This window comes from Perca flavescens, chromosome 16, assembly GCF_004354835.1.
Source record: "Perca flavescens isolate YP-PL-M2 chromosome 16, PFLA_1.0, whole genome shotgun sequence".
Lineage (NCBI taxonomy): Eukaryota > Metazoa > Chordata > Actinopteri > Perciformes > Percidae > Perca > Perca flavescens.
In genome coordinates this window covers 22,499,061-22,525,304 of record NC_041346.1, presented here as the reverse complement: position 1 = coordinate 22,525,304, position 26,244 = coordinate 22,499,061, and the positions used below count along the sequence as shown (strand labels likewise).

Here is a 26,244-nt window from a genome sequence, read left to right as displayed (position 1 = left end):
CAAGCCTCTCACCTAACTCTTAATCAATCGATCCACTGTTAGTATAAAACTATTGAGTAGTGCAGCTTTAACATTCCTGAGATCCTCCTGTTTATTTTAGTGTCCATCATACCTACCTTGGACACCTGATAAATAAAAAATACAACAGGCAGTGAGTCCAAACATTTGTTTATTCTTCCCACTATTTTAAATGGTACACCACATATAAAAGTTATAAAATTAACTACAAGTAAGTTTGGGCTGCAGGATTCGTATTCTACAGAGTGAAACACATTTAATAACGATGAAGATGCACGAGAAACAAAAACAGGGAATGTGTTCTTACACAACGAATAAATAGTTGACAGTCACAGCTCAAACAAAACATTTCACCTAACATCTACATCATTCTCACTGTGTATTACAGGTCCTTGATATTATTAATGGCAAAAAATGTACTTTTATTAATAATAACAACTTATGTTTACTATAGATTGATGTCATGATAAAACTCACAGGGCCATGATGTTTTGTGTGCATTAACTTTTGCTTCTGCTTCAATGCAATCCTGGCTCAGTCCCTCATCGCTACGGGGGCCACACACATAAATGATCTATAGTCCATGCAGACTGTGTATGCATGTTTCCCAAGCATAATGCAGGTTAGATATTATGGCTCTAGTCTATATCAAGGTCGGAGTCTTCATCGCTCACAGTGTTCTGTACGATAGCTCCATTGCGAACCGTCTTCGGGATGATGCGGGCCTTGTCAGGCAGCAGGCCGTACTCCTGCAGAAGGGCCTCCAGGTCTACAGCAAAGAAGTCTTCCCCGAGCTGGTCTGTGACCCGCACAAAGTTGCCGATCAGGTCCCCTCCTTTGTAAACAAGCAGAGCAGGCAGAGCACTTCCCTTGAACAGCGCACTGGTGCTGATGGCCGAGCTGCGTACGCTGCAGAACTTGACCAGCGGGTATTCCTGAGCCAGACACATCAGACTGCCTCTCATGGCCTCACAGCCCGGGACGTCCGGCTCGTAGATGTGGATCATGACCAGTGTGCTTTGGTCCTCCCTGTCCAAAGCCTCCAGGAAGTCCTCTCCGCTGTTAAGCTCGTAGACCTGCGCAAAGCGTTTGCCACGGCAGAGCTGGCGCCGCATCTCTTCAATGCGCTGCAGACGGTAATGCTGGAGGAAGTCTTCGTCATCCTCTTCTTCCTGGAGCATGTTGTACTCTTGCATGGTCATCTGTGCGGTAGACAAAGAGGAAAAAACATGCAGTTAGTACAAAGGAACAGTTTGAGGTTTTGGGAAATGTGCATTGTTACCGAAAATTAGATTAGAAGATTAATACCGCTCTGATGTCTGTGCAGTAAATATGACTACAACCAGCAGACGGTTAGCTTAGCAGAAAGAATGGAGACCGGGGGGAGGGGGGGAGTCACCTACCGAGACATCTAAAGCTCACTGATCATTAACACATTATATCCCGTTTGTTTACATGTACAAAAAGCCTGGGTGTAAAACCGCCAATTCCCCATTTTACATGAGTTAGGCTATGTTTTGAACTATATCCTGGCCAGGACCAGTTGCTAGGCAACCAGCAGAGACTCTAGGAAGTTACTGGCCCCAGCCAAGAAACTGTCCGATACATAACCCCACCATAAGATGGTGAATTGCCATTTTACACAATGTTTAAAATGTCCTAAAAAAAAGAGCAATATCATGGGCCGCTTCTTTTACAGATGCTCCACTGAATTTAATTTTTATTCTGGAATGTTAAATTGTTCTAAATTGGCTTATTATAACTTCATAGGATAAGGATAAACTTGTTTCTCTTCGCTGAATGATTTCAGCAGCACCAGAGCAACCTGTTAGGTTCTTAACGTTAAGTTGAAATCTACTGAATTATTCAGGGCATCTAACTGCAACGTATTGTACTGTCCTCTTGACCTCACTGATCTGATTTCCCTGTGATGATGTGCATGCTGTAGCCTACTACACGTGACAGAAATGAGCTACATCTGCACATATCAGGAAATAAGAGAAGTAAAATAGTTGGCAGGTGCATTAAAAGGTGCTGTAGGTAAGATTGCGAAGATCCAGGACTTAGCCAACAAATGTAAACATCGACAACTTCTCAATCCCTCCCCCCTTTCTGCTTAACCTGCCTCTCTTAGCCATGCTATTATAATTCTAGACTGCCGGGGAAGTTCCTTCCTTCCTATGACACAGTGAGCTGCTTTCTCCTCTCTTTTTTCATTTGTTTCCTTTTATGTGCATCCTGTCCCAGAAATGCTTGTTACTAACCTAGCTCTGGGGTGTTTACTCCCCGGAGTCCTTATGTTTCTTCTTCACCCAGAACATCGCCTTGAATTAGGGTGACACCAAGATCTAGGTCTTGGGTGCAGCTGTCGCTGTGGACCTGCTACACCCGGCTACGCTCTGCGATTCCCTGCAATGTCCGGCTTCGTCCTGCTACATCCTGCCGCGTCCATTGCGTCCACCCATGCTCTGCTGTGCCTCGCTACATCCCGTAACGCCCTGCTGTGCCCGGCCATGACATGAACTACTACGACTACCGTTGTAGTCACTGTTCCATTATCTCTATTGGGACTATTACACCACTGTTCATCACACCCCCGACCGGCACCGTCAGACACCGCCTACCAAGAGTCTGGGTCCGCCGAGGTTTCTTCCTAATAGGGAGTTTTTCCTCGCCACTGTCGCAATAGCCACTGCTAATGCTTTCTCTTGGGGGAATTACTGGAATTGTTGGGGCTTTGGAAATTATAGAGTGTGGTCTAGACCTACTCTATCTGTAAAGTGTCTCGAGATAACTCTTGTTATGATTTGATACTATAAATAAAACTGAATTGAATTAAAGCCCAAAACGGTCTCCTAAGCCCCTCCCCCCACAAGGGAGAATGAATGCGTGTGCATGAGCAGTGATTGACACAGATTGACACACGCAGTTAGACCCTGACCCCCCCCCCTCCGGCCCTGATTGGTGCATCTGAACAGGGAGCGTGGATTTTTGCAAATCGCACTACAGCTGTAGGTGGTGCCAGAGGAGCTGGATTTTGTTTTAATGACCTGCTTCATGTAGTTCTACTGGAACATAGGGTCAGTTTCAGCAAATATGACAGAAAGTTAAGTCTAAGGTATAAGGCTTACCTACTGCACCTTTAATGCATAGTGAAACCAAGTGTGTCACTAATCTATAATTAGACTGTGTCAGAAATTAGAGGATGAAGGTGCAGGGATTCCACTATGTTAATCAGGTCGTCTTTAATTAATATCTTGCCTTTATTTAGCCTTTTCCCATAGCAAGTGTTCCATTAGCAAGTGTGGCAAAATATCAAGAGGGAGTCTGAGGAACAAGACGTTTAAGCTAAGGGAGCTTGTCCTCATCCTACTTACTTTTCCTTTGATTTTGTCCTGCATATCTTTCTGTTTCTCTTTGTCTTTTTCCAGGTCGAGGTCTGAGCGGCAGGTCATCGACAGTTTCTTGATCAGTCTTTCCATCTCTCTTTTCTGCTCTTGTTTCTGCTCCACCTCCAGCTGCTTGTACTTCCTCCAGTCATTGATGACACCCTTTGGTCCTAAAGGAGAGAAGCCAGGGTCACCGTTACTGTAATTCTTATACAAAGTTATGCACAGTGGTCTTATTAGGACAGTACTTCTCTCAATGTGCGTGTGTGTGTGCGCTTGCATCAGTACCTGTGTTGACAGCACTTCCATCGGCGCTGTAGTCTATCTCAGGCTCAGTGACGCTAGCGTCCCTGATGGTCTTGTTCTCCCCATCCTCATCCTCGTTGTCGCTGCCTTCATCCTCACTGCTGCTATAGTAGTACTGCAGCTTCTCTCCGAGAATCTTGTCATCTAAAGTCGTCATGGCTCACCTAAGGGCAGCAGTAATGTGTTAGATAGGGCACTAGATCCAACTCACTAATACAACTTGGTACAGGACACAACGCTAAGATAAATGCTTTCATGTGAGATGGGAATCCACGCCTTTGCTACCACTCGGCTGGATTACTGTAATGCACTTTATGTGGGGGTAAGTGGGTCCTCCATCGCCCGTCTCCAGATGGTACAGAATGCTGCTACACGTCTTTTAACTGGACAGCACATTTCCCCCATCTTAGCCTCACTCCACTGGTTGCCTATTCAATTTTGGATCCTTTTTAAAATTCTTTTATTTGCTTTTAAAGATGATCAGCTGCTTCTGAGTGTGCCTAAAACTAAGCGGAAGCTCAGAGGAGACCGTGCCTTTGCTGTGTCGGCTCCTAAATTATGGAATGATCTGCCTCTGCACGTTAAACAGGCCTCTTCTTTGTCTGTTTTTAAAACCAGTCTTAAAACCTCTCCCTACTCTGTGGCCTTTGACACCTAGTAAGATGTTGACTTAATTTACTTCTTTTAATTATTTAGATTGATTGCTTTTTATTGCACAGCTATTATTTTTATTCATGTCATAATGTTATGTCTTTTATTTATGATGTCTTATTTATTCTTCTGTACAGCACTTTGGTCAACTTGGGTTGTTTTAAAGCGCTTAACAAATAAAGTTGGATTGGATGGTATCATTATTTTTCTGTTTATTCTTCTTATTAACATGACAGAGCTCATTCTACATATTTGTAGTGCATGCAAAGAAAAGTCTGTACAAAGTAATATAAATATGAAATAATCTAAAAGACCTATGCCTTACATTTCCAGATTGTTTTTACACCAATCTCCATTTTGTTGGGTAATTTGACTAATAATTTGCATGAGCATTGCAGTTAACACTGAGACAATACTGCCATTTGCTTCATCTTTTAAGCCTCATAGATAAAACCTCTTCAGATAAACAACAGTTGTATCACACACCAGTACGGCAGAGCACATCACTCACTGGATCACAACAATCCAGATTGACAGCCATCCAAACTGTTATAGGTCGAACAGAAAGGGTTTATTTCAAAAATAGGGCATCTAAACATAGCTTATGATAAGTGTGTCAACAAAACATGGGCCGAGAGGCCTTTAATGGTGCACTGAGTCGTATGTAAGCCAATTTATGTGCACAGATGGAGAGACAATGAGCCCCCTGATAAATCCCTTTTACTTACTTACTTACTTACTTACCAGTGGTGAAGCAGCAAAATAAAAGATATTATGCCCAACTACAGCTCTTTTGTTTAATAAAGTTGCCATTAGGCGACAATACAAAACAATATCTCTCCACTGCATTTGAATAAAATGTCTTCAACAAAAATAAACAGTAGCTAGGAGCGAAGGCCTACAGCCAACACCTAAATTGTCTGAGAATCCCCGGCGGCGATATTACGAATCCCACTATGGCCACGCCAAGACCCGCCCTTCAATAGCGTTCACACACTACTATTGGCCAGGCGTCCATGCTTACATGAACAGGTCCTATCCCCTGACCAATCCCCTAACCTTAACCACTCGAGGTGAAATGCCTAACCCCAACCAATCGAGCTGCTTCGTAGGTCGGGTCTTGGCGTGGCCATAGTGGGATTCGTAATTTTGCTCCCCGGCGATGTGATAGCTAGCTAATGTTACAATAGCTAGCTAGCTACATCGGGTAGTTGTCGTTATCAGGCTCGTAACTATTAATGCGATTTCCTCAAGTGTCTAAACGCTACTGAAAGAGAACAGAGACAATGCAATTATATTATGTATTAAGTAGCTAGGACACGGGCCGTAGTCAGAGCTAGCGTTTGCAAAAGTGAGCTAGATTAGCGTTAGCCAACTAGCTTTTCTGAAATTGACTTTCTGTGACAACCAGTAAACATTAGCTAGCCATTAACCAAGTGTAGATTAAATTCACCTCTCCAAATATCTACACCACTACAAAAGCAACAAAAAAGCCCAGTACTTATAAACGATTGCTTTTGATCTTACCTTGATTTCTGACCAGCTACCGTTACAAATATCACCAACTCCCAACTGCTCTCACCCAGTTAATCTGCTGGATTAGCTCGTTTAGCTGCAGCAACCCACTCTCCTGGAATATGATGCCTTAAAGGTTCACGTAAATGTCGTAATTATAATGTGCAAGTACATAAATAATTGACATTTAGCTAGCTCAGGAGTTGCGATTAAAGATATATTTATGGTCACTAAATCTGGGATGTTTGTTACAACTTTGGAAACACAAATATTTCCCCAAATGTGCACATTTACACTTTATGTTTTAGTTAGTATCAAATAACTCAACCAAACCACAGCCACTCAAAATGAATGAGCTGGATAGGTCATTCTGGCGTTATTGCCATCAAAAGTTGTGTTTCAAAGTATAATAGTTAATAGGGTAATATTCTTTTCTAAGTGACTGTGCTGTAAAGTTGGACTTTACAGAGAGCACATAAAGGCAACACGACAGCACACGTTCATCCCACTGACGTATGAAAATGAGGAAGATGCTGGAAGTGCAATTGTGCAGTTCCCACCTGTACAACTAGAGGGCAATATGACTGTGAAATATGACAGATAATACTTTACACTACTTCTATTACGTTACTACTAGTACTACTACTACTATTCGTACCACTGCTGCAAGGTTCATCAACATTGGCAAGTGAAACATTTTTACTTTATTATTACTCCCTCTTTTTTAAAAAAATATTTTCCACAAAAGGTACCATAATAGGCTACCAATAATAGAATTATAGGTTCAGTCTCCCTTTTGTTAATACAAATCACTACATAATTTAAATAATCTGAAAAGACAGAATCTGTGGATTTTCTGGTGGGTCCCTGACATGAATCATCTCACATGTATCCTAATTTAACTAAATGTTCGAAGCCAAGCGCTAACCCTGTGTTTTTAAACCTTGTTGTGCATCCTGTTTTACACTAATGTGTTTGTATTACCAGAAGTATTCAGCCTTAAGCCAAAAGAAACACATTGTTCACAAGAAGCAGTGGGTGAGAGCTGGAAGTGGGAATGTAGCGGTACGGAACAATGGATAGTCAAAACAAAGATTTTAATACCAGCCAATTTAAATGAATGAACAAAATAAATCTACAGACAGTACATAACTTTATTACTGGACAGTGTGAACATGATGGTATTTCAGACTTGTGACACTTGAGTGTCACGGCAAACCAGAATCTAATGTCTGGCTTTGATCGCTTTATTTTGGCCGAGATATGGCAAAGTTCGTATTTTTGTATTTACCTGATGAAGGTCTGATGAAGGTAACAAAAAATTATTTTGATAATTTTTTGTCAGGTTGGTCTGGAGATACTACGTATCAAGTTTTGTGCGGATCGATCGCACGGTAGATTTACGATAAATTGCGATTTTTTGAGTATAAAAGTATAGGCGCCTATATCAGGAGATTCAACTGAATTCAGGGAATGCATGGCTACAAATATTTTTTATGTGCAATGTACAGTTTGGGAGTTATAAGGCCAAATGCTGAGACACTGAGTCCTGTATGATTATCCAGTGCTGTTCAAACAACCATTACTGTATCTTCTCAAATTTCCACACAAACATCCTGAACACTTATTTTCTTAGCAGCAGCATCATTTACCTTAATATATGGATCTCAAAACCGTAACCTTCTGTTATGTGGAAAATGTCATAGCTCATCAGTCCTTACTTTACTGTCAGCATTCCCTCTTTGTGATTGCTGCTTTGTTGGTACTTTAAACGCCACATAAGGACACGTCCTGGTGTTCAGACAGACCAGCTTCTTCAGTGAGGCAGAGTTAACTATGTCAAAGCCGACTTTGCCTCCAAAGGTGCTGGGCTTCCAGTAGCCTGGAGAACATATGGGGTTTCCCATGAGGCCTTTAAGGGAGAAGGGAGCACCCATCTCCACCATGCTCTCTCCAAATATGGCCCCCTGTCGTGTTTTCTCCAACAGCAAACCAGGATAAAATTCAAGAGCATCAATGTCACCGTAGAATTCTTCAAGCTTGCGCGCTATCTCCTCGTTATCTGCGAATGTAATCACGAGTATTGCACAGTTAATACAGTAAAAACATCTACAATACAATGCATCAAGGACTAATATATACAGTAACATTTTATCCATGCAAGCAGCATGGCACTAGGGATCCATTGCTACGCTTCAGAGGATAGCAATGGAAGATATTGTTAAAGCAAATGATAGCAAAGGAGGATAGTCTTTAAGCAAATGCCTTCAAAGGGAGTGGATGCCATTCATTTTCTAGAATGTGTGCTCAGCTGCTCTCCTCAGGGACTTGTAAAAGTGAGAAATGAAATGCTTTGTGCTTTGTTGCACTTTGTGTTGTGTGGTCTGTACACAGGGATGTTTTTCTTACCAGTGAATTGTCTAAACGATGTGTATGGCTTGAGGTTAAATCGCTTCCTGTACTGGTTGAAGGGCTGCATGCGGAGTTGGCGGGACTCCTTTATGGTCCTCACAGCCACATTGGTCACGGCAGCATTGATGTTATGGCCACCGCCAATCTAGTAGGACAAATGTTTGACAATTAGGCATCTTATATAAAAAATGGCATTATTCAAAATATAATATGGTGATTTTAAAATCTATGAGATGTTGAGTTAACTTAGCCTGATCTAAATGGCAGATGAAAACTATTTAAATGTTGAAACATGAATAAAACATACATCAAAATGTCAGACATAACCTCCTTTTACACATGCACCTCAGTCTGCAATTTTAAATATTGGTATCCTGTAAAAAGGACATTATTCATTGATACAGCACGCACAAGACTGCGACATTCTCAGATGTATACTATGTATATATATATAAATCTTCATATACAGCATAATGCTTGCCCTTCATACACAAATGAAACTAGTATAGACAGGGTTGTTATAGAGCACTAAGCAGCTCATGTGGATTTGCTTTGATATGTCTGGAGGCGGCTTGGTTGTGTATGTTTACTTGTGATTAAGTTTCAAATGTAGCATGTATGCTGATGTAGGCTAGGAATTATATAATGATCTATGTGTAATGAACAAACATCAATGTTGTTTACAGGCAGTACATACATCTCTTTTTGTGACAGGCAACGCAAAAACAGTATCAATATTTGTTACTGCTCAGCAAATAAACCATTTTTGTAGCTGCGACTGTTATCACATTATCTTCACTCTTATTAAATGGTGTACTTTGGGTTCAGCCCAACATAAAGCAGAAGTAGGGATATGGTATTGCCAAACATCCTCAGTTACACAACTACAACAAACCATCAGTCACCTTCAGTAATCAACTTCACTAACAGGATACAAATCCAGCAAAACAGGAAGACGTTAAGTGCAAATGTCAAAAAAAACCTTTTACATGGATATGTGAAGCTCATTATACTGCAGATTCTATCCCATAGTTATAACTAAGAGTTGGTTGTAACTATGGGAACTTTCCAAATAGTACACTAAAAAATAAACATTTTTCGCTGCATATGTATGATGTTACTGTAGTTTGTTACCTGGCCAGCGACTTGCCGAGAGAAGGCATCCACCAGCTTCTCAATGCCGTAGTTTGTGAGAACAGAAGTGTTGAAGATGAACTGTGAGTATGCCAGTTCATCTCCGTTAATAAAGAAGCTGTCAGGCATCAAAGGGTGCCAGTGGTAGAGCTGGCTGAACTCCAGAGAAATTCGGTTGCCATACTGGAAGTTGGAGTTAAACAGCAGGGTGGGATCAAATTTCAACTGCAGCAGGTATCCACTGAGGTGCTGCACGTACTCCTCTATTACTATTTTTATTGTCTCACCTGAGGGGAAACGTGCAGAGACACAAAGAGGCCAGACAGATTAAAACCAAAAAATGCAACGTCACGACGGAAGAGGACGGAAGAGGTTCAAATTGACTCCAATTAAAGGATCATCCTTGATCTTATGTGGGGGTGTGCTGACTTAAAATATATTAACATTAAACATCAAGCAAGCCAGCACTAGACAAACTAAATAAAAAAATGTAAAAAATAATAAACTGTAAATTCATTGAAGAAATTGTTCAACATTTTGGGAGGTAAGCTTTTTTTGTTGAGAATTTGATGAAAAGATCAATAGCACTCTCATAGCTGTTAGTTAAAATTGAAACAACTGCCGTCAGCCATTTAGCTTAGCTTATCAGGATTGAAATCGGCAGCTAGCCTGGCTCTGTCCAAAAGTAACAAAATCTGCCAACCAGCACCTCTAAAGCTCATGCATCAACACAAAACTATTCCTTCAAAACTGTGTCCAGCTCACCAATGATGATGAGGCGTGAGGTCTGGAAAAGCTGCTCATCATCCCAGGTGGGATGCTCTGCCTTCAGGATGTCACATACTCGGTTATGCTCCCTCAGCCACAGCGTGGCGAACATTCCCAAACCGGGGAGGAGTCCAAACACTTCCTGACCAATAGCCATCTGTCGCTTTAGAGGGATCCCAGCAGGGTAGCTCATCCTAACAGGTGCATCAGCTACAGAAGGAGGGAACATCTCGCCGTCAACTAACTGATGGGAAAAACAATAATTAATGATATGATATACATTACAACTAGGGCTGTCAAACGATTTTTTTTTTTTTTTAATCGCTGAATTTCTATAGCTAATCGCAATTAATCGCATGTTTTATCACATGATTAAAATTCTATTATTTTGCATTTCAGAACTGTTTTTAAGTACATATTAACAATGGAAAGCAATTCTTACCAGTGGATCTTGATTGGGATCAAATGAATGCAAAGAAAGTTACTTTATGAACTTGACTTTAAGATTTGTATTTGTTTATTATTTATTTACTGTAAACAAAAGAAAAATGTGGGAATCTGTTATTATTGCACAATTCTTCCAAGTACCTAACTAAAAAACTAAAAATCCCTATCCTTACCACAATATAGTGTGCAGTAACTTCTAAATAATTTTGATCACTCACTGACATCCAGGCTGTGTGTGCGTGGGGCTGCTGTCCCCCTCAACGGCCATGTATAAGACGGGTCAGAACATGCCAACCGTAATCTTTAAGACCCGAGGCTTCTACGATGCTGACAGGTCTGCAGTTAGTTGAAACCCATTTCGCAAGAGCTGTAGTAATTTTTTGGGATTTGGTTTCATCAACAGGTCGGCAACTAGCACTCTCCAAAATAGTGCTTTGCCTGAGCCCACTAGCATCAACCTGAGTCACGTTAACTGTACTATGCTTAGCTCTTAGGTGGTAGCTCAAGCTTGACGTGCTTTGGTGATACTTTAATTCGGCTTTGCACAATGTGCATATGGCTTTCGACTTGTCTACTGAGACGTCCGGGAGTTTTGGAAAATTAAAAGCGCCATTCAGAATTGTGTTGCTGCTGTCTTTTTCCATCATAACTGCAGCAGTAGGATGTGTTATGAGGAAGTATAACAGCTTGATGATAAGTAAAGGTGCGGCAAAGGGTCAAAATAGTAGCCTGTTAGGCACAACGCGAAGCCGAGTGAAGTGTAAAATAAATGAATAAATGCCGACATGTGATTAAAAAAAATTAATGCGTTATGCTCGGCCCTTAATCACATCGCGATTAACGCATTAATGCTGACAGCCCTAATTACAACCCAATGCCTGTCTTTCCCAACATCTCCACTTTATCTAACAGTATAGTGTTATCCATTTTGTACTCCTGCAGCAACATGCCATCTTAAAAAGCATGTATAAAAGTATATATACATCTATATTCTCTGAGTTATTACAAAGGCAACATCAGCAGATTAAGTGAGCACTGTTAGTAAGTAACAGATTTGGCTGAAAACTACACAATGTCGTTTCACTCTGTCCTTAGAATGGAAAGTATTTGTTCCGATTTTGATCCACATGTTGAGATGAGTCTTTGTGCATATGTTTTCTCTGTTAACAGCTTTGATTCTTTCACCTGATACTTGAGCTTTCCATCTTTGTGAAGCCTGAGGTGGAGCTGACGTTTCAGGTTGTCTCCATAAACGTGTCCTGCATCCACCTGTATGTGTCACGAGATGAGACAAAAAAAATGAAGTGAGACAACGAGAGGAAATAAATGAAGGTATTTATTTATTTCTTCCAAGCATGCATGCAAAGTTTTATTGCAGTCAAATTCTGAGGCTTTTTCCACTCGGTCAACAACACTTTCACTTAAAAATATAAATGCTTCATAATCAAACTCAAGGAAAACACAAGCAAGAAGAGTGCTATTCAAATAAGGTTTATTATTACTATATGGACAAAAGCTGTAAATGGACTAACCCCATGCGATAGAGCCTTCGTGAAGCCCAGACCCATGCGATTGTAGGTCTTAAAGAACTGGTGGGTGAAGTGCTGTGCGAAGAAGGCAAACATGAGGTTGGAGCCCTGGGGGTCGGGTCTGAACGTCCTTCTCTTCAGCAGCCTCTCAACCAGCAGCTCAGGGTCAGGCAGCCCAGCCTTGCCTGAACAGAAACACCAGGACACAGTCAAACACAGCATGGGGCAAAACACAGATACGCCACGCCTCTATAGTCATAACACTGAAATAGTGTGTCGGTGAAAACTGTCCTGATACAGTTAACATATCACACTGCACTTCTGAAACATCCAAGGTCAGTAATCTGCATGCTTGTCGCTGTGGTGAACTGTCTAACCTCACCAACTGAAACAATACTGAGCAAAATACCGACACATGTTCTGCATTAGATATTATTGATGCTGTCACACATTTGTGTCTCATAATGTAATATATTAAATACTATGCAGTGGTGGAAAGTAACTACATTTACTTAAGTACTGTACTTCAGTTCACCTGAGTATTTTATGTTACTTTATACTTCTACTGTAATACATTTTAGAAGGACATATTGTTGTATTTTTATCCAAAACATAAAACCATTTTAGAAAATACAGATTAAAATATCAAACTGTTATCTAAATAAAAGATAAATGAGTGACTAACCTTTGACCCCCAGAGGTGTAGGGCAGTCCTCTGGCACTGGGGGCAGAAGCCGAGTGTAGTAGCTCAGATTATGGTAGGATTCCCAGCTGAGGTAGCCATACTTTGAGTTGAAGGTCGGAGGGTTCGGTATTAAGGTAGACCTCACTGTTCATTAAAAAAAAAAGAGTTATTAGATACATTGAATATGTGACAGCCATGAATGAATTTCATTGAACAAAGGAACAGCTGACTCTGGACCTGTTAGAACGAGCCGCATTAGGACGTCACGTAGGAAGGTGTAGTTGATGATGTCCCAGAGCCAGTGGAAATGGGTGAGTGTGTAATGCACCACATCTGGGCTGGGCTTGAAAAGCTGATGCACTCTGGTCCAAAACTCCGCTGTGGTGGGAGAGTGAGACATGGGTGGGTGGAAGAGAGACATGAAAAAACAATATTGTTCTTATTGGAAGTCAGGGCAGCAAGAGATTCCTTTAGGATAACAAAGACATTATGTCACAGTCCAAGAGGATACATTGGCAAGCTTGGCCTTGGTGTTGTAGCCTGGTTCCAGGCCTCTGAATAGCCAACCACACCTCTGGATTGTTCAGGGATTTAAAGGCAAGGCAAGGCAAGGCAGCTTTATTTGTATAGCACATTTCAGCAACAGGGCAATTCAAAGTGCTTTACATAAAACATTAAAGAGCAGTTAGAAAACAATTAAAAAACAATAATAAACAAATTAAAAACATTAAAAGACAAGAATAAAGAATGACGTTACACAAAATGGGAGTCCTGGGAGTAAGGCTGGATTACCAACCAGGCAAAGGGGCAACTGTCCCAGGGCCCAAGAAAGCTCCTGGCTTACTCTGTGTCAATTGGTTTGTGTTAATTAAACTCAACATTTGTTTGAGATATTGCTCCATTAAAGCACAATATCAACTGATATGACAAAGGCTCAAAAAAATGTCTCGCTTTCTTACTTTATCTTGGGGCCTTGTGTCGGAAATATCGTTTTTAAACCATCATTATTTTAGTTTTATGAAATTAGCATTCATTTTGAGTTGTGTTTCTGAGCACCTGAAAAATGTAAGTCCAATATTCACTCTCTCACCTAGCTCTGTCTTTGGTCTCCAACAACTCCTGAGGGAAATATTTGGCTCCTTAGCTGCTAAATGTTCCACCATGTTCACCAGCAAGTCGCTAACTGTGTCTGTCTACCGGTTGGGATTCATGACCTCAGTATTTCTAAAATCCTGAAGCTTCATAAAGATGTTTTAAAGTGGATTCTCTAAAATGAGCTACATGTGTGGCTATTCTACTGTATGTAAGAAACCATTATGGTTATCACTCAATTCCATTTCCCCTTTTCCTGTTTGACTTTGCTTGTCTTTTGCTTCTTTTCTTCCCACTCTCTTTCTTTTCTCTCTCTGTACAATCAAATCAATGGTTAAATGTTATTGTGCCCGGTGAGGGTGATGTAACTGCATAACTGTCAGCCATTTACAGCTCATCTAATTAGGGACGTGTGCAAGGGTTCCTTGTTATTGAGAAGCAGAGCGGCAGAGTTAGTAGGGGGTTCAGTAAAGGGATCTGCAGAAGCAGCTCTGTTACTCCAATTTTTCCAAATATTTGGGTCTAGACAAGAAGTCCCAACTCTGTGAGCCATGAGATATGCTGCACTATTTCCTGATTTAATAACAACAAAATGAAATGGTGAACTTTTTCCTCGGCCTGACTTTTGATCCTTTCCATCTTGTGTACAAAGGAATAACAGAACATTTAACATTCTTTAAAAGTGCAATTATAAGGGAGGATATGAGAACTTTATCATGAGGATAACTGGACTTACGGACAGTGCAGTTTTCTCCGCTGTAGCCGGTACGAGTGCAGTCACATTCGTACTTGTCCTCACCATACCTCACACACACACCCCAGTGCTGACAGGGGAAATAACAGCATGGGTTCACTGTGGAATACAAGAAGAACTCCTGTCAAATACTTATATAAACTTATAAATGTGACATTGTGAGATTGAATATTGACTTGACACTGTTACTTCCTGCAAAGTTATTTAGTTTCTATACAAAAACATCTGTCCAAGATTGGATCTTCACTCCTAAAAACACATCTGTTTTTTAGCCAAACAGGAAGCGTCATATTGAGCCGCCAGGACCCATGTTTATTAAAAAAAAAAAAAAAAAAACATCTTTAACGGCTAAAGTGAGGTAAATCAATTCAATTCCTTCATAGTGCAGATTTTCAGGAATACTTGTAGTATCTTGAATAAAGATTGGGGATTCTTGTGGCCGGTTAGCTCAGTTAGTAGAGAGGGCGCACATATGCAGAGGTTTAGTTTGACTCTGACCTGTGACGGTTTTTCTGCATGTCTTCCCCCCTCTCTCTCCCTTTTCATATCTCAGCATTCCTATCGAATAAAGGCAGAAATTCAGCAATTCAGCAATACAGCATAATAGCTCAGGGTGTCGCATTACAGATAAGCATGTAATGTGAACCGTGCGAAAAACTATAAAACTTTGAGGTAAAAGACAAGCTCCTCTGATAATGTATACACTTCCCTGCACGTGCAAAAACATGCCTCTTCCTGCCCACGCAGCCCCCAATCCTTCTCTTTCTCCTAGCAGCACATCCAACAGACCTCATCTGCCTGTTATGTAAACTACATGGACACTATCTGATTTCATAGTTCACAATGAGTTCAGATCTCACATGCAATGGGGAAATTCAACTTGTATTATACATTTAAATCAATCACTGTCACAGAGTCAACAGTTTACGCAGCAAGTTGTTTTCTACTATGACTCAATTTGTCTCAAAACCCCTTTAGTGCAAGTATCCCCCTTTACTGCAGCAATGACACAGCATCTCATTCAGGAAATACGTCTTGGCAGTACTGAAAAAAATCCAGAAAATGGATGAAAGGAAGAGGTGGAGAAACTTGTTCACATGTGTGAAAGCTGATAAAGTTGGCCTGAGGCAGGATGGTACTGTGTGTATAAGGGGTGTGAGGGGAGGGGCAGGTGGGATCTGGAAGTACAGGTCAGGCTAAATGTTTGCCCACAGGTCAAGCAGGAAAAGTCTGACTGGGGGTTTCACTGGTAGGAATATGCGCATCCAATTCCATGTCAATGTTAAGTCTCGAAATGGCATCTTTTAGGGAAGACTAAATATTCCTCTTATTAGATGAATAAAATATGCATTGGAAAATCCATAATTAGGCCTCCCAATGCTACACTTTCCTTATAATAATAATAATAATAATAATAATAAGGTGTCAATAGCATGACACTAAATAAATTGAATTTTTTGGTTGCTGTGCCCCTTTTGCTGAACTGTAATTCTACCAGGAGCAGGCTTGCCAGAGCCTGTCTTTGTTATAACATTCCCACCAGAATGTCTATTGGCAGCTTAACCCACAGTGCTAGAGGAAGACCTGATACAAATCACAGAGAGAAGGAAAATAGCCACGCACATTGATAACTAATGTAAACGTTCCCTACATCTGACCAGTGGCAGCTATTAAAGCAACAAATACTCTGAGAGATTACAGGCGTAACACTCTGTTCAAACTTACTGACTCCCCCACCTACCTGTGTTGGAAGTAACCTCATCACCCCGGCATGCAGGCACCCGCAACAGCAGGAGCAGAGCACAAACTGATCCTAGGACAGAAGCTTCAACAACAGTTGGGAATCAATTTGTGTTTAGGAATAGAAAGGCAAAAGAAAAAAGAGAAACGTACAGCAGCCACACAAGCAACAACCAGACATACTTACGTTTCATTCCAGCAGCCTCACTTCAGGACAAATTCTATTCCAACTCGAAACTGAAAAGAAAAGAAAAGTGTCCGAAAGAAAATATCCGGGGGCTGGTTTCAGAGGGTTGTGAGGAGGAGGAGGAGAGCCAGTTGTCGACAGACAGAGAGTGAGAGCATCAGAGAGCAGCAGGACCAGAAATCCAACAGGTTAACTCCTGTCTGAGAGTGCTGCAGCCCAGCCGCACTGCGCCTTCACCTGCCGTCACACGTAAAAAAAGGAGAAAGTGGGACAGAGACCTCAGCCAAGCGCGGATTTAAACTTCTCTCTCGCCCCCTGCTGGCGAACAAGGCCTCACTGCAACTGCATGCTTTCATCTTTTGGTTCACAGCAAACAAAATAAGTCTATCTAGGCTTCATTAGAGAAATGTTGACATTCCATAGTAGGAAAAGAACAAGTGTACATAAAATCAATTATAAATGGCTTAATTTCATTTAGGCGTTTCAGTGTCAGGGTCATGGTAGGCTACCGTTCATGCTGGCTCCCTGTCATCATTACTGGGACACTTTAATATAAAGAAACCCTCATTAATGTTACCATTAACGCCTGCGATTTTCCTATTACAGTATGACAAGTCAAAGTGCTATGCAGTCTAGATCTGCTTTAATATGGCTTTATTTGGAAAGGTCATAGTGATAATAAAACTTAATCTATAAGATATCCCATTTCATACAAGAAGGCGCCACAATACATTAAATGCACATTCAAAAGAAAGATGTAGAAAGGTAGCAACATTAAAAACAAAGCAGAGTGAAGTTCATGTGATCTTACAACAAGAACCACAGTAGGTGTTTCTGGCTCACTGTTTTCTTCATTGATCAGTCACTGAGCTGAACATCGTGACTCTATAATGTTTACTTGAGGTATATTACTCCCACTTAAGACAAAGACTTTACAAAGTAGGGAAACAGCACCAGCAAGTAGAGGAGGTCTGTCAGGACTGTGTGTTGATGTGATTGCATCTACAAGATTGGGGTGCCCAGGGCAGGAAGTATTTATATACAGAATCATATTACATCACTTTTTTCCAAAATACATTTTACAATGACTGTTTAAGTTATTGCAAAGCACATCAGTTTTGATATAGAAGTTGCATTTTCTGCTTTGGAAAAAACGGTAGTTTAATTCGGCATTATTTAGGTATTTGTACTTTTTTAGTTTTCATTGCTGTAGTTACTTAGTTACTAGTTATTTATGCTGGGCACACACAAGACTGGCAACACTGCTATACTGCAAACAGGAAAAATAACAGTTCATTTTTCATAATTTTTCTTTTAACATAAATTCCAAATATGCACTTAACTGGAGACAGAAAACAGATATGATCACTGGTTACTGATAAGCTGTAGATAAACTGGCAGAAGTACAACTTTGAAAAAAAGAAAATGACAGTAGTATTTCAGAGCTGGACAGTTTTTTGGCAGCCCAGGTGTATGTTGCAAAATACTGCTGCTGGGAAATCCATGCAGGATTATCCGTGATTGAAGCCACACTCACCAACAGATAAAATGTTTGTTGATACTGGATATCAGGGAAAGGAGAAACCACACCCCTGAAAACCCTGGATGGCATAATATACTGTCAGTTTAGTGACAAAGGCTTTATTGTTACTCGGAACAAACATGGAATGGTCTCAGGACATTTCACAAATTTAAATGTCTCTTTGACGCATGTTTAGGGTCACACTATCGCGCTGGGAAATTGTTCTTCTTCCTCACCAATTTCAGCTTGAATCTTGAGGCAGGCATCTGCAGAATAAAGCTTTAGGATACTTCTCTTGTGTCAATATGCAGTTGATGCTCCAAATTTCCACACCTAAACACTCCTAGCAAATTTGGCTGCTGGTTTTCTTCACTTTGGTAACCTCCACTGGCGTTTTCCAGCTGCCACCATAAAACACAAACCATTGACTCATTTCTAAACTGACTTCTTTCCTTTCACATGATAAATATCAGTATTGTTTGGCTTCTGCTAAATATTTAGACTTGTTTTGTTGCTGAAGCGGTTTGGAAACTGCTGCTCTGACTTTAAAACTGCAGATTTCAGTTTATCTTCCAGCTGCACTAAATGAAGGAGGCAGGGGCACTGCTAAAAGTTCTAAGCAGTTTGAAAACAACTAGTCTGAGGCTCATTCTGCCTAAATGAGCTGTTGTGTTGATATACTGGTATTTAGATCTTGTGCTCGGTACATGACTTGGTCTAAATCTTCAGCATATGAAGGTTCAATTTACCATAAGTCTGCTACTGAAACCATGTTTTACTTGTGTCACAAACTAGACTGCAAAAACGTATAACTTAAGACATTATTTTCCTAGGGTTTCCCAGTTGCAGAAGACAAAAACAAAGTACCATTGATTTAAAAGTATCACATTAAATTCACTGTACAGCTGATATGGTGCGATTTCAGAGAAGGCTTTGCCAAATTGTGTATGAAAAGTAACTTACTGACATTTCCTACAGGTCATTCTCTGAGATATAAAAATGGTCCTGCATCAGTTCTGAATAATGTATTTAACCATTAGCATCAAAAAAACAAGTTTGGGATAAATTAACATATGGATAATGGACCCAACTCTACCATAATTTATTTTGTTGGATCTCTACTTTCTTTACTTTATCAGTCTTGATTCAGTATTAATAGTGAACTGAACGGTATGGTTTTAGACAGTGGTAGGACCTCCAAAAGGTGGGTGATTGCAAGATTCCAAAAATATGTTAATCATGAACATAGTAACTAGTAGTTTAGTTTGTTGTTTCCACATTTTAATCAAATAGATTTATTCCAAGTGTAGCAGTTTGTAACATTAAAACAATAGTTCAGGTTTCTGAAAACACCATTTATTTCAGTTTGTTTAATTATTTTTTCAACAATTTTTTTTACTTTCTAGAGATTTGCACAAACAAATCAAGTGGAAATAAAGTCATTACACCCTGTGTATATTTAATCTGTTGATAACATCAATCATGGTGCCTGTCTTGCTTTCACTGGCCAGACAACAAGGCTTAAAAGATCAAGAGACAAGACTGAAACTGTTTAACATCACATTTATTTAACAAAAAATGTGTGTTTAGGATGAGCTGGAGGCAGCCACTGCAGCACGTCTGGGTTTGGGGGTGGTACCTTCCCTGAAACCATTCCTGGAAAAGACAAAAAAATTTTAATGTGAATCAGAAAAATGCCATTTGAGTAAAGTAAATCCCGGTGAAAAGTCACTATATTCCATAAAAAAACAACTTTATGCCAAATGGTCTACCGTCTTCTGCCAGTAGTTACAGTCTGGTGAGCTAGCTAGCTAACCAGCTAAAATAGGAACAGCTGTTGAGAGCCGATGATTGATTCTTCATTATAAAAAAGGTTTAATTCTCCTTGACTTGCTTAAAACAAAAAGTCTAAATAGAAAGTCCGTGGCACAAATGACAGACGTTAAGCATGCTAGAGCTTTTGGTAAGCAAACAAATTGGCATTTCAGTAAAAAATTAGAAGTAATCTAAAAAGACAATGAGTCCCCAAAAAGAACTACGAGTTTGATAAATTCAGCTTTACTGAGATTTGGCATCAATGAATAGGCCTTTTTCAAAGCAGACATTTTGACTTGTGACATCAGGGGAAGCACAGGTGTAACAGATAGGGTCTCAATTAACAAGCATACACAGTACCAGTATCCTGAACTGGCACAGCTAAATGAAATGGAGGCAGTAATAACGTTAAATATTTAACTATCCACACACACGTGGCACAATAGGATGAAAGCAAAACCTACAGTCAACTTAATTATGCTAATGAAATATGAATTACAATTAAACCAGGGTTTGTTTTGCTTGCGACACCTGGAACTGTCTCAATTAGAGACACCATTGGGCTCACAGCACTCCAGAGAATTGGTCTGTCCCCCTAATCTCGTTTTACCAATGATGCTTACCTCAGAGAAAATACCGATATCATATTGAATTCATTTGTTCAGACATTTATTTTTCACCATCATTGGCAAGCAGCATTGACGAGGATTATAACAGGACCAGACAGGTTGCTAACAGAATCTCACCGTATTTGGCAAAGCACAAACATTTCCTCTGCCAAATCGGTTATATTTTATAGTATGCCTGATGTAATGTGATAAAACAGCCAGCAAATTTGTAAAAAACCTGTACTGTTCACAATAAAGTACACCAGATTCCCTGCCACTGGAGGCACATTATGGTTACAAACAGCCCCCCTTTCTGATTGAGTGGATGAGGGAAAAGACCTGTGGGAGACTAAACTCTCCTTCACCTGGTGGTAAAAATACCCTCTGTTCAGTTCTCATTGCAAAAATGAGCAAGCAATGAAAAATTGTCTAGTTGAGGCTCACTTGCATTGTAGACAGGCCGTGCTACCAGAGATATTTAGTTTACAGCCTTGTGTTTATAGTCTCCAATTGAAAAGCAGCTCAATAATTACATTAGTCTTGTTTTTTTGTAAACCGTTTTAAATTGTTTATAATCATGTTTTTGGATACACCATGTTTTTGGATACACCATTTTTTCATGACGCAAAGTCAACTGAAGTCAAATGCAAAGTTTCTTTTAACTGTTTCATATCACGGCCTGAAATCAATATGACCACCTGAATGGGGAAATATACTGATAACAGCTTTCCCTTGGCAGTTGAAAGTAAGATGCCAGAATCTTGTTTATATCCCCTGATGGGAATATGTCAACACAACATCAGCAGATCCAATATTTGTAGTTCAAGTTGATTAATCAATGTAGTAATCTTAGAAAGCAATAATCATGTCTAACAGTTTTAGAAGCTATTTCAAGTGAACACATTTTCACTGTGGTCTTTGGGTTACTTATGTTTTAGAGTCTTAGCATCAAGATGACATTTCATCATGTGTATTACTGATGCCAAGGCAATAAAAACCCATCACCCCTGAACTGAAGCACATACAGCTAAACAAGTGGTCATGGCAGAATCGACATAACTAGCAACACATCTAGAACCACTTGCTCTGCGTTATCTTAGCTGTGTACATGACATTTTAAGATCTTACCTGAATCTGCGGTAGACAACCTTCAGGTGTCTCAGACGGCCGGTTCCAGTGGTGTTCCTCCTCTTGGCCTTAGCGCTCCAGTTGTCTACAAAAACAAAAAACAGGTTGGCCATTCACATCAATGAAGAGCTGGATAATGTACCAACACAGTTTCTGGTCTAACACTTATATGTAGTGAAGTAATACAACGTATCGAGTATGTTCTATTTGACTACAATGAAAATGATTGTGCCCATCAGGACGAATAATTATTTCTCAAAATACCACATCACCCAAAACTTAATGAAGTATTCTGTGAAAGCTCCAACAGCAAAACTTTCACATTGTCATAAGTCAGTCACTGTGGGCTGTTGCATTAAAGGCAATCAAAATCTGCTCAAAGACTTGTACCTCTATTAAATAAGGACATAAAGTAACTTCCCTACAGGGTTGCCTGCCATTTTCAGGCAACAGTTCACTTGCATGGCATGTTTTGAGTATAAGACAGTGTTGTTATTTAATGTGTCATTAGGTGACTTACACTTTCTCTTGCGCTTCTCGGGGTAGCCACACTTGCCACAGGAGGACTTCTGCAGGTGGTAGGCCTTGGACCCACAACGACGGCACAGGGTGTGCGTCTTGTTCCGGCGCTTACCGAAAGAGGATGTTCCCTTCGTCTGAGAGGAGAGAATATTAAGAGATCAGAAACAATTCCCAAAGACTTAATTGCAGGTCAAAGCTCTGACAAGTCTTGTCTCAGTACAGAAGAATGAATCATAGGAAATCATTTGTTCAGACATTTGTGTTTATAAACATCATTGACAAGACTCATATGACCAGCTAGCACCACTTGATGTTGGAGGCAAGTGATTTAATATTGATCACTGCCTCAGTGTTAGCAAAACTATAGGTAAGTTTCTCTGTAGATACATAAGTTAGTATAAAGCCACCAAAAGGTGGAATCTCGTCGTCAGAGTTTGCAATTCTGCATCTGTCACAGTTGCATACTAACAATGTGTACATACAGAGGAAGCACATTCAATGCGAGCCAGAAATGCTAACATTAGCCGCTATGGAAAAGCTAGTAAGCCATGGAGCTTGCTACCGTGGCAAGACGAATAACAGTAATTCGTATGTGGTTACCTGGCGGGTTTAACTAATAATATTCAGAGTAATCTTAGCGGCACCGGGTCTTTTCCCGACTAGCTAACTTAGGCCCATTCTGTACCCTGAACCTCAATGCTACGAGCAGCAACTAAATGCTGGATGGATGCAACAGGAACAATGTTAATTTTATTAGAATGCAGCATTATCTGAAAAATACTTAACCCAAACGGTTACGATGTTTATCCGACATCGAAACACCAACAGCCCGTGTCGGATAAATAGTACATTACACAGATGTTAAGAGATTTCTGTCAGCCAGCGTTGAAGCTTACCATTTTCGTCCAGTGGCTAAGGGAAAAGAGACCGGAAGAGGAGCTTGCGCCGCATCAAATCATATCCGCGCTGCTTCCTGTGTGACACAGAAATGTGACCCCATGTAGCATTTTGGTAACATTAGCAAAACGAGACGTTAATTTCATTTTCCTGCCTATGACATATAGCATTTTAGCAACATACGTTATCATTACACTGTTACGTCCCTTTTCTGGAAACGGAGACAATAACACTGCAATCAGTGAGTTGTTAGAGTATTTTGTTGTTTATGAGGCAGAAAATAATTACAAATAACAACTGACACTCATTACCTTCTAAAACATCCAACTACACCGAACGTTACAACACATTGCCTATGCTTATATTTTTTAAATGTCATCCTTAATGTTGAACAAAATTAACTACAGACCATCCGGTGTTGGGATCACATCAGCTGCAACTCCAAATCGGGCCAGGGGTGCCCATGGACCACACCCATCATTAAATGGGTTCTTTAAATCTTTAAGTTAAACCTACACGTCTGTAAATGACTGCATTTTGCACGTTTGGGACGCAATCATGGTGACAAAATGTGTCCACAGTCAGACAGAAATATAAACACCTAGCTAGTTCCTAATATATGTCACATTTTCCTGTAAGACACACACATGCACACACAGTGAGAACAACACCAGTGTCACTGTGGTGGCTAGGGTTAACCAACCTATGTACCCAATTTGTAACTCCCAGCATGCACTGATGAAGCAATCCGTGGCCTTCTCAGAATATGAGGGATTCCTGTCATTTTGGGGTGTTGCTGCCCCAACTGATTGTGTTCAAGTAGCCTATAGTTTTTGTTGATGAGGGTAAAATGGAGCATAAGATTGAAAGGTGTTGAAAAGTGTTGTGTAGGTAGGCTTGGGACCTATAGGCTTGATGTCAAAATATAGTCTAGTTTTAATACTACCTGGAGGCAGGTATTATTCTACTACTATCGCTGGAGTAGGCTACTTACTGGTTTCTGGGATTCTATGGCAAAATATAATTGAGCTCGAAAAAAATAATGTAAAGTCTAGCTTTGCCTGAGGCTTTTTCGCAGTGTTGACCATCTTGCCGTCTGGAGTTTGCTAAGTTGTTATCGTTGACTAAATGCATACTCAGTTGCCTACACAAACATCTCCTTTTTTTACCCCATGCCATAGGTTAATCCGGCCATAGATATCCACAGACAAGCAGACATAAAAAATACAATTGTGGATACAAGGCAGAAAATAGTTTCCTTTGCAGAGTGTCAAGGCTCACTTATATTTGTATTGAGAGGAGGAGTGGATGTCTTTGCACTCTTCCTTTTGGAGATATTCTGTGTATGTCCAACTAGGAGAAGCCCTATAGGGCAGACCCAGAACGCTGGAGGACTATATGCAATCTGGCCTGGGAGTGCCTCAGGTCCTGAGGGCCATTGCTTAAGATAAGAATGTCTGGAATTCTTTGCTTAGCCTGCTGTCTCACAACCTGGACCAAGATAGGCTAAGTGACAAGAAAATAAATTGATGAATGTGTGTCCCTTGTAGGCTACAATATGTGTCACTAAAAGTGGCTTAACAGATTTGCAGACATGCTCACTGATCACTTATGATGTGTAGGGCAGATATATTCAATCACATGTCATGATGATCACATGATGCTATAGGTGATTCTTCTTTCACATTAACCTGGCTCTGCTGCAGTGGTGGCCTAAAGGTTAAAGAAGCAAGCTTGTGACCGGGAGGTCGTTGGTTCAATCCCCAGACCGACAAGATAGAATCTGGGTGGGGAAAGTGAAAGAGCAGTGCTTGTCCCTACCTCATGACCCCCACTGAGGTGCATTGAGGTCCTTGAGCAAGGCCCTTAACCCCAACTGCTCCAGTGGAGCTGCTCAATGGCCAGCAGATCAGGCTGTGGTTGTGCTGGGCAGCTTTCAGGTATGAATGTGTAGCTGTGTGAATGTGACAGGTTGTTGTTGCAAATGAGAATTTGTTCTCAATCGACATACCTGGATAAATAAATGTTAAATAAAAAAAAAAAGGTGTTAATGCATAAGGCTACTGCTGAATCAGTCCAGGCTGTAGATGGGCTTTGATGACACATTTAAAAATCTGTCAAAGTGGACACTGGCAGAAATGAATGGCACTAATACAGTTATCAGCACCAGTGCTATAAAGATCCACTGGTTTCTGTCAGGAGTTTGGCTCTGAGGAGGTGCTACTGTCAGGGCATCGGGGTTGAGCTTTCTACAATGTTGCTGTTAAGGTTTCAAAGTGTCCCGAGGCCCTTAACGGTGGGAAATTCAAATTAGACAGAAGATGGGTAGCCTATCATTAATGCAGTGCAGAAAATCTTTTGTCTGTGACTTTGACATGAATTGCAATGAATAATAAGCATAAAGGGAAATGCTGAGACATAAAACCTGTTACAGGAAGAAGAATATAGGAAAGGAATAAGAAAGGAAAAAATCATGTGCAGGGGTTTTGCAACAGCATGAGTTCTAAATACATTGTTATGAAATGTAGGGTAATTTTAGTTTAGTGGCAGGTCCTGATACTTATTTTCCCCCAGCCTATAAGGAGGTCAGATGTAGCGTATCAGGTGAATGTATATATTTTCCGAGCACGGGTGTAAAGGAGACCATGACCTTGGGTTTTGGCTGAGTGAGGAGCATCTGAATGAAACGCAGCGCGCCCCCGGCTGGCTGAGAAAAGGCGCATCGTCCTCCTTTTACATTTCAGTCACGCAGCTTTGCTCAGATTTGAGATGAAGCATGGAGGATGTGTGTTTCATCAGTAGCCTAATTTAAATAAAAGAAATCCGCGCTTGGCATCGACGCCTTTGCTTTATCTGATTTAACATTTGGGGGTTTATTCTAGAGCAATTACCTTTGGAGCGCGTCATTTTGGATAATCTGCATTGCTTGCATCCGACCGAGCGACTGCACCTCGTCGAAGGACGTTTTATGCTTTTACACCCGTCCGTTTGCAAAAAAAAATAGACTCTAGCCTAAATATAGCCAATAAGAATTATTTTTGGCTGACGTGGACACAGGGTCATTAATGATTGGCAATTAATGTCACAGCTGGCGATACATTGCGATGCTTATCATCCAACAGCAA

The 26,244-nt window shown here is 40.6% G+C and overlaps 2 protein-coding genes and 2 non-coding genes across 4 annotated transcripts; all 4 read right to left on the bottom strand.

The window, feature by feature from the left end:
• Positions 1–147: 147 nt before the first annotated feature.
• pdcl (phosducin-like) lies at positions 148–16,880 on the bottom strand. Its single transcript, XM_028602263.1, has 15 exons — positions 16,628–16,880; positions 16,442–16,525; positions 15,199–15,258; positions 14,683–14,799; positions 13,092–13,232; positions 12,855–12,998; positions 12,173–12,354; positions 11,826–11,909; positions 10,191–10,437; positions 9,426–9,712; positions 8,289–8,436; positions 7,587–7,941; positions 3,696–3,874; positions 3,396–3,577; positions 148–1,220 (listed from the first exon to the last, which is right to left on the bottom strand). The coding sequence occupies exons 1-15, from the start codon at positions 16,632–16,634 to the stop codon at positions 657–659; spliced, it is 2,781 nt and encodes a 926-aa protein (XP_028458064.1). The 5' UTR covers positions 16,635–16,880; the 3' UTR covers positions 148–656.
• Positions 16,881–19,692: 2,812 nt separating this feature from the next.
• rpl37 (ribosomal protein L37) lies at positions 19,693–23,201 on the bottom strand. The gene is made up of 4 exons (XM_028601809.1): positions 23,119–23,201; positions 22,221–22,356; positions 21,701–21,785; positions 19,693–19,805 (listed from the first exon to the last, which is right to left on the bottom strand). The coding sequence occupies exons 1-4, from the start codon at positions 23,119–23,121 to the stop codon at positions 19,736–19,738; spliced, it is 294 nt and encodes a 97-aa protein (XP_028457610.1). The 5' UTR covers positions 23,122–23,201; the 3' UTR covers positions 19,693–19,735.
• Positions 20,581–20,659, bottom strand: LOC114571608 (small nucleolar RNA SNORD72). The gene has a single exon (XR_003694678.1). It is a non-coding gene; the product is annotated as a small nucleolar RNA SNORD72 (small nucleolar RNA).
• LOC114571609 (small nucleolar RNA SNORD72) lies at positions 22,428–22,507 on the bottom strand. Its single transcript, XR_003694679.1, has one exon. It is a non-coding gene; the product is annotated as a small nucleolar RNA SNORD72 (small nucleolar RNA).
• Positions 23,202–26,244: the final 3,043 nt, after the last annotated feature.

Bases quoted from the DNA above. Each gene is read 5' to 3' on its own strand.
- pdcl (XM_028602263.1), bottom strand. The intron at 12,999-13,091 runs GTCCAGAGTCAG...TTTAATGAACAG, and splicing joins AATGCGGCTCGTTCTAACAG to TGAGGTCTACCTTAATACCG. The intron at 10,438-11,825 runs GTGAAAGAATCA...TTTTCCCATCAG, and splicing joins ATGGAAAGCTCAAGTATCAG to TTAGTTGACGGCGAGATGTT.
- rpl37 (XM_028601809.1), bottom strand. The intron at 21,786-22,220 runs GTAAGTCACCTA...TTGTTTTTGTAG, and splicing joins CGAGAAGCGCAAGAGAAAGT to ACAACTGGAGCGCTAAGGCC. The intron at 19,806-21,700 runs GTAAGATCTTAA...TGTCTTTTCCAG, and splicing joins GTTGTCTACCGCAGATTCAG to GAATGGTTTCAGGGAAGGTA.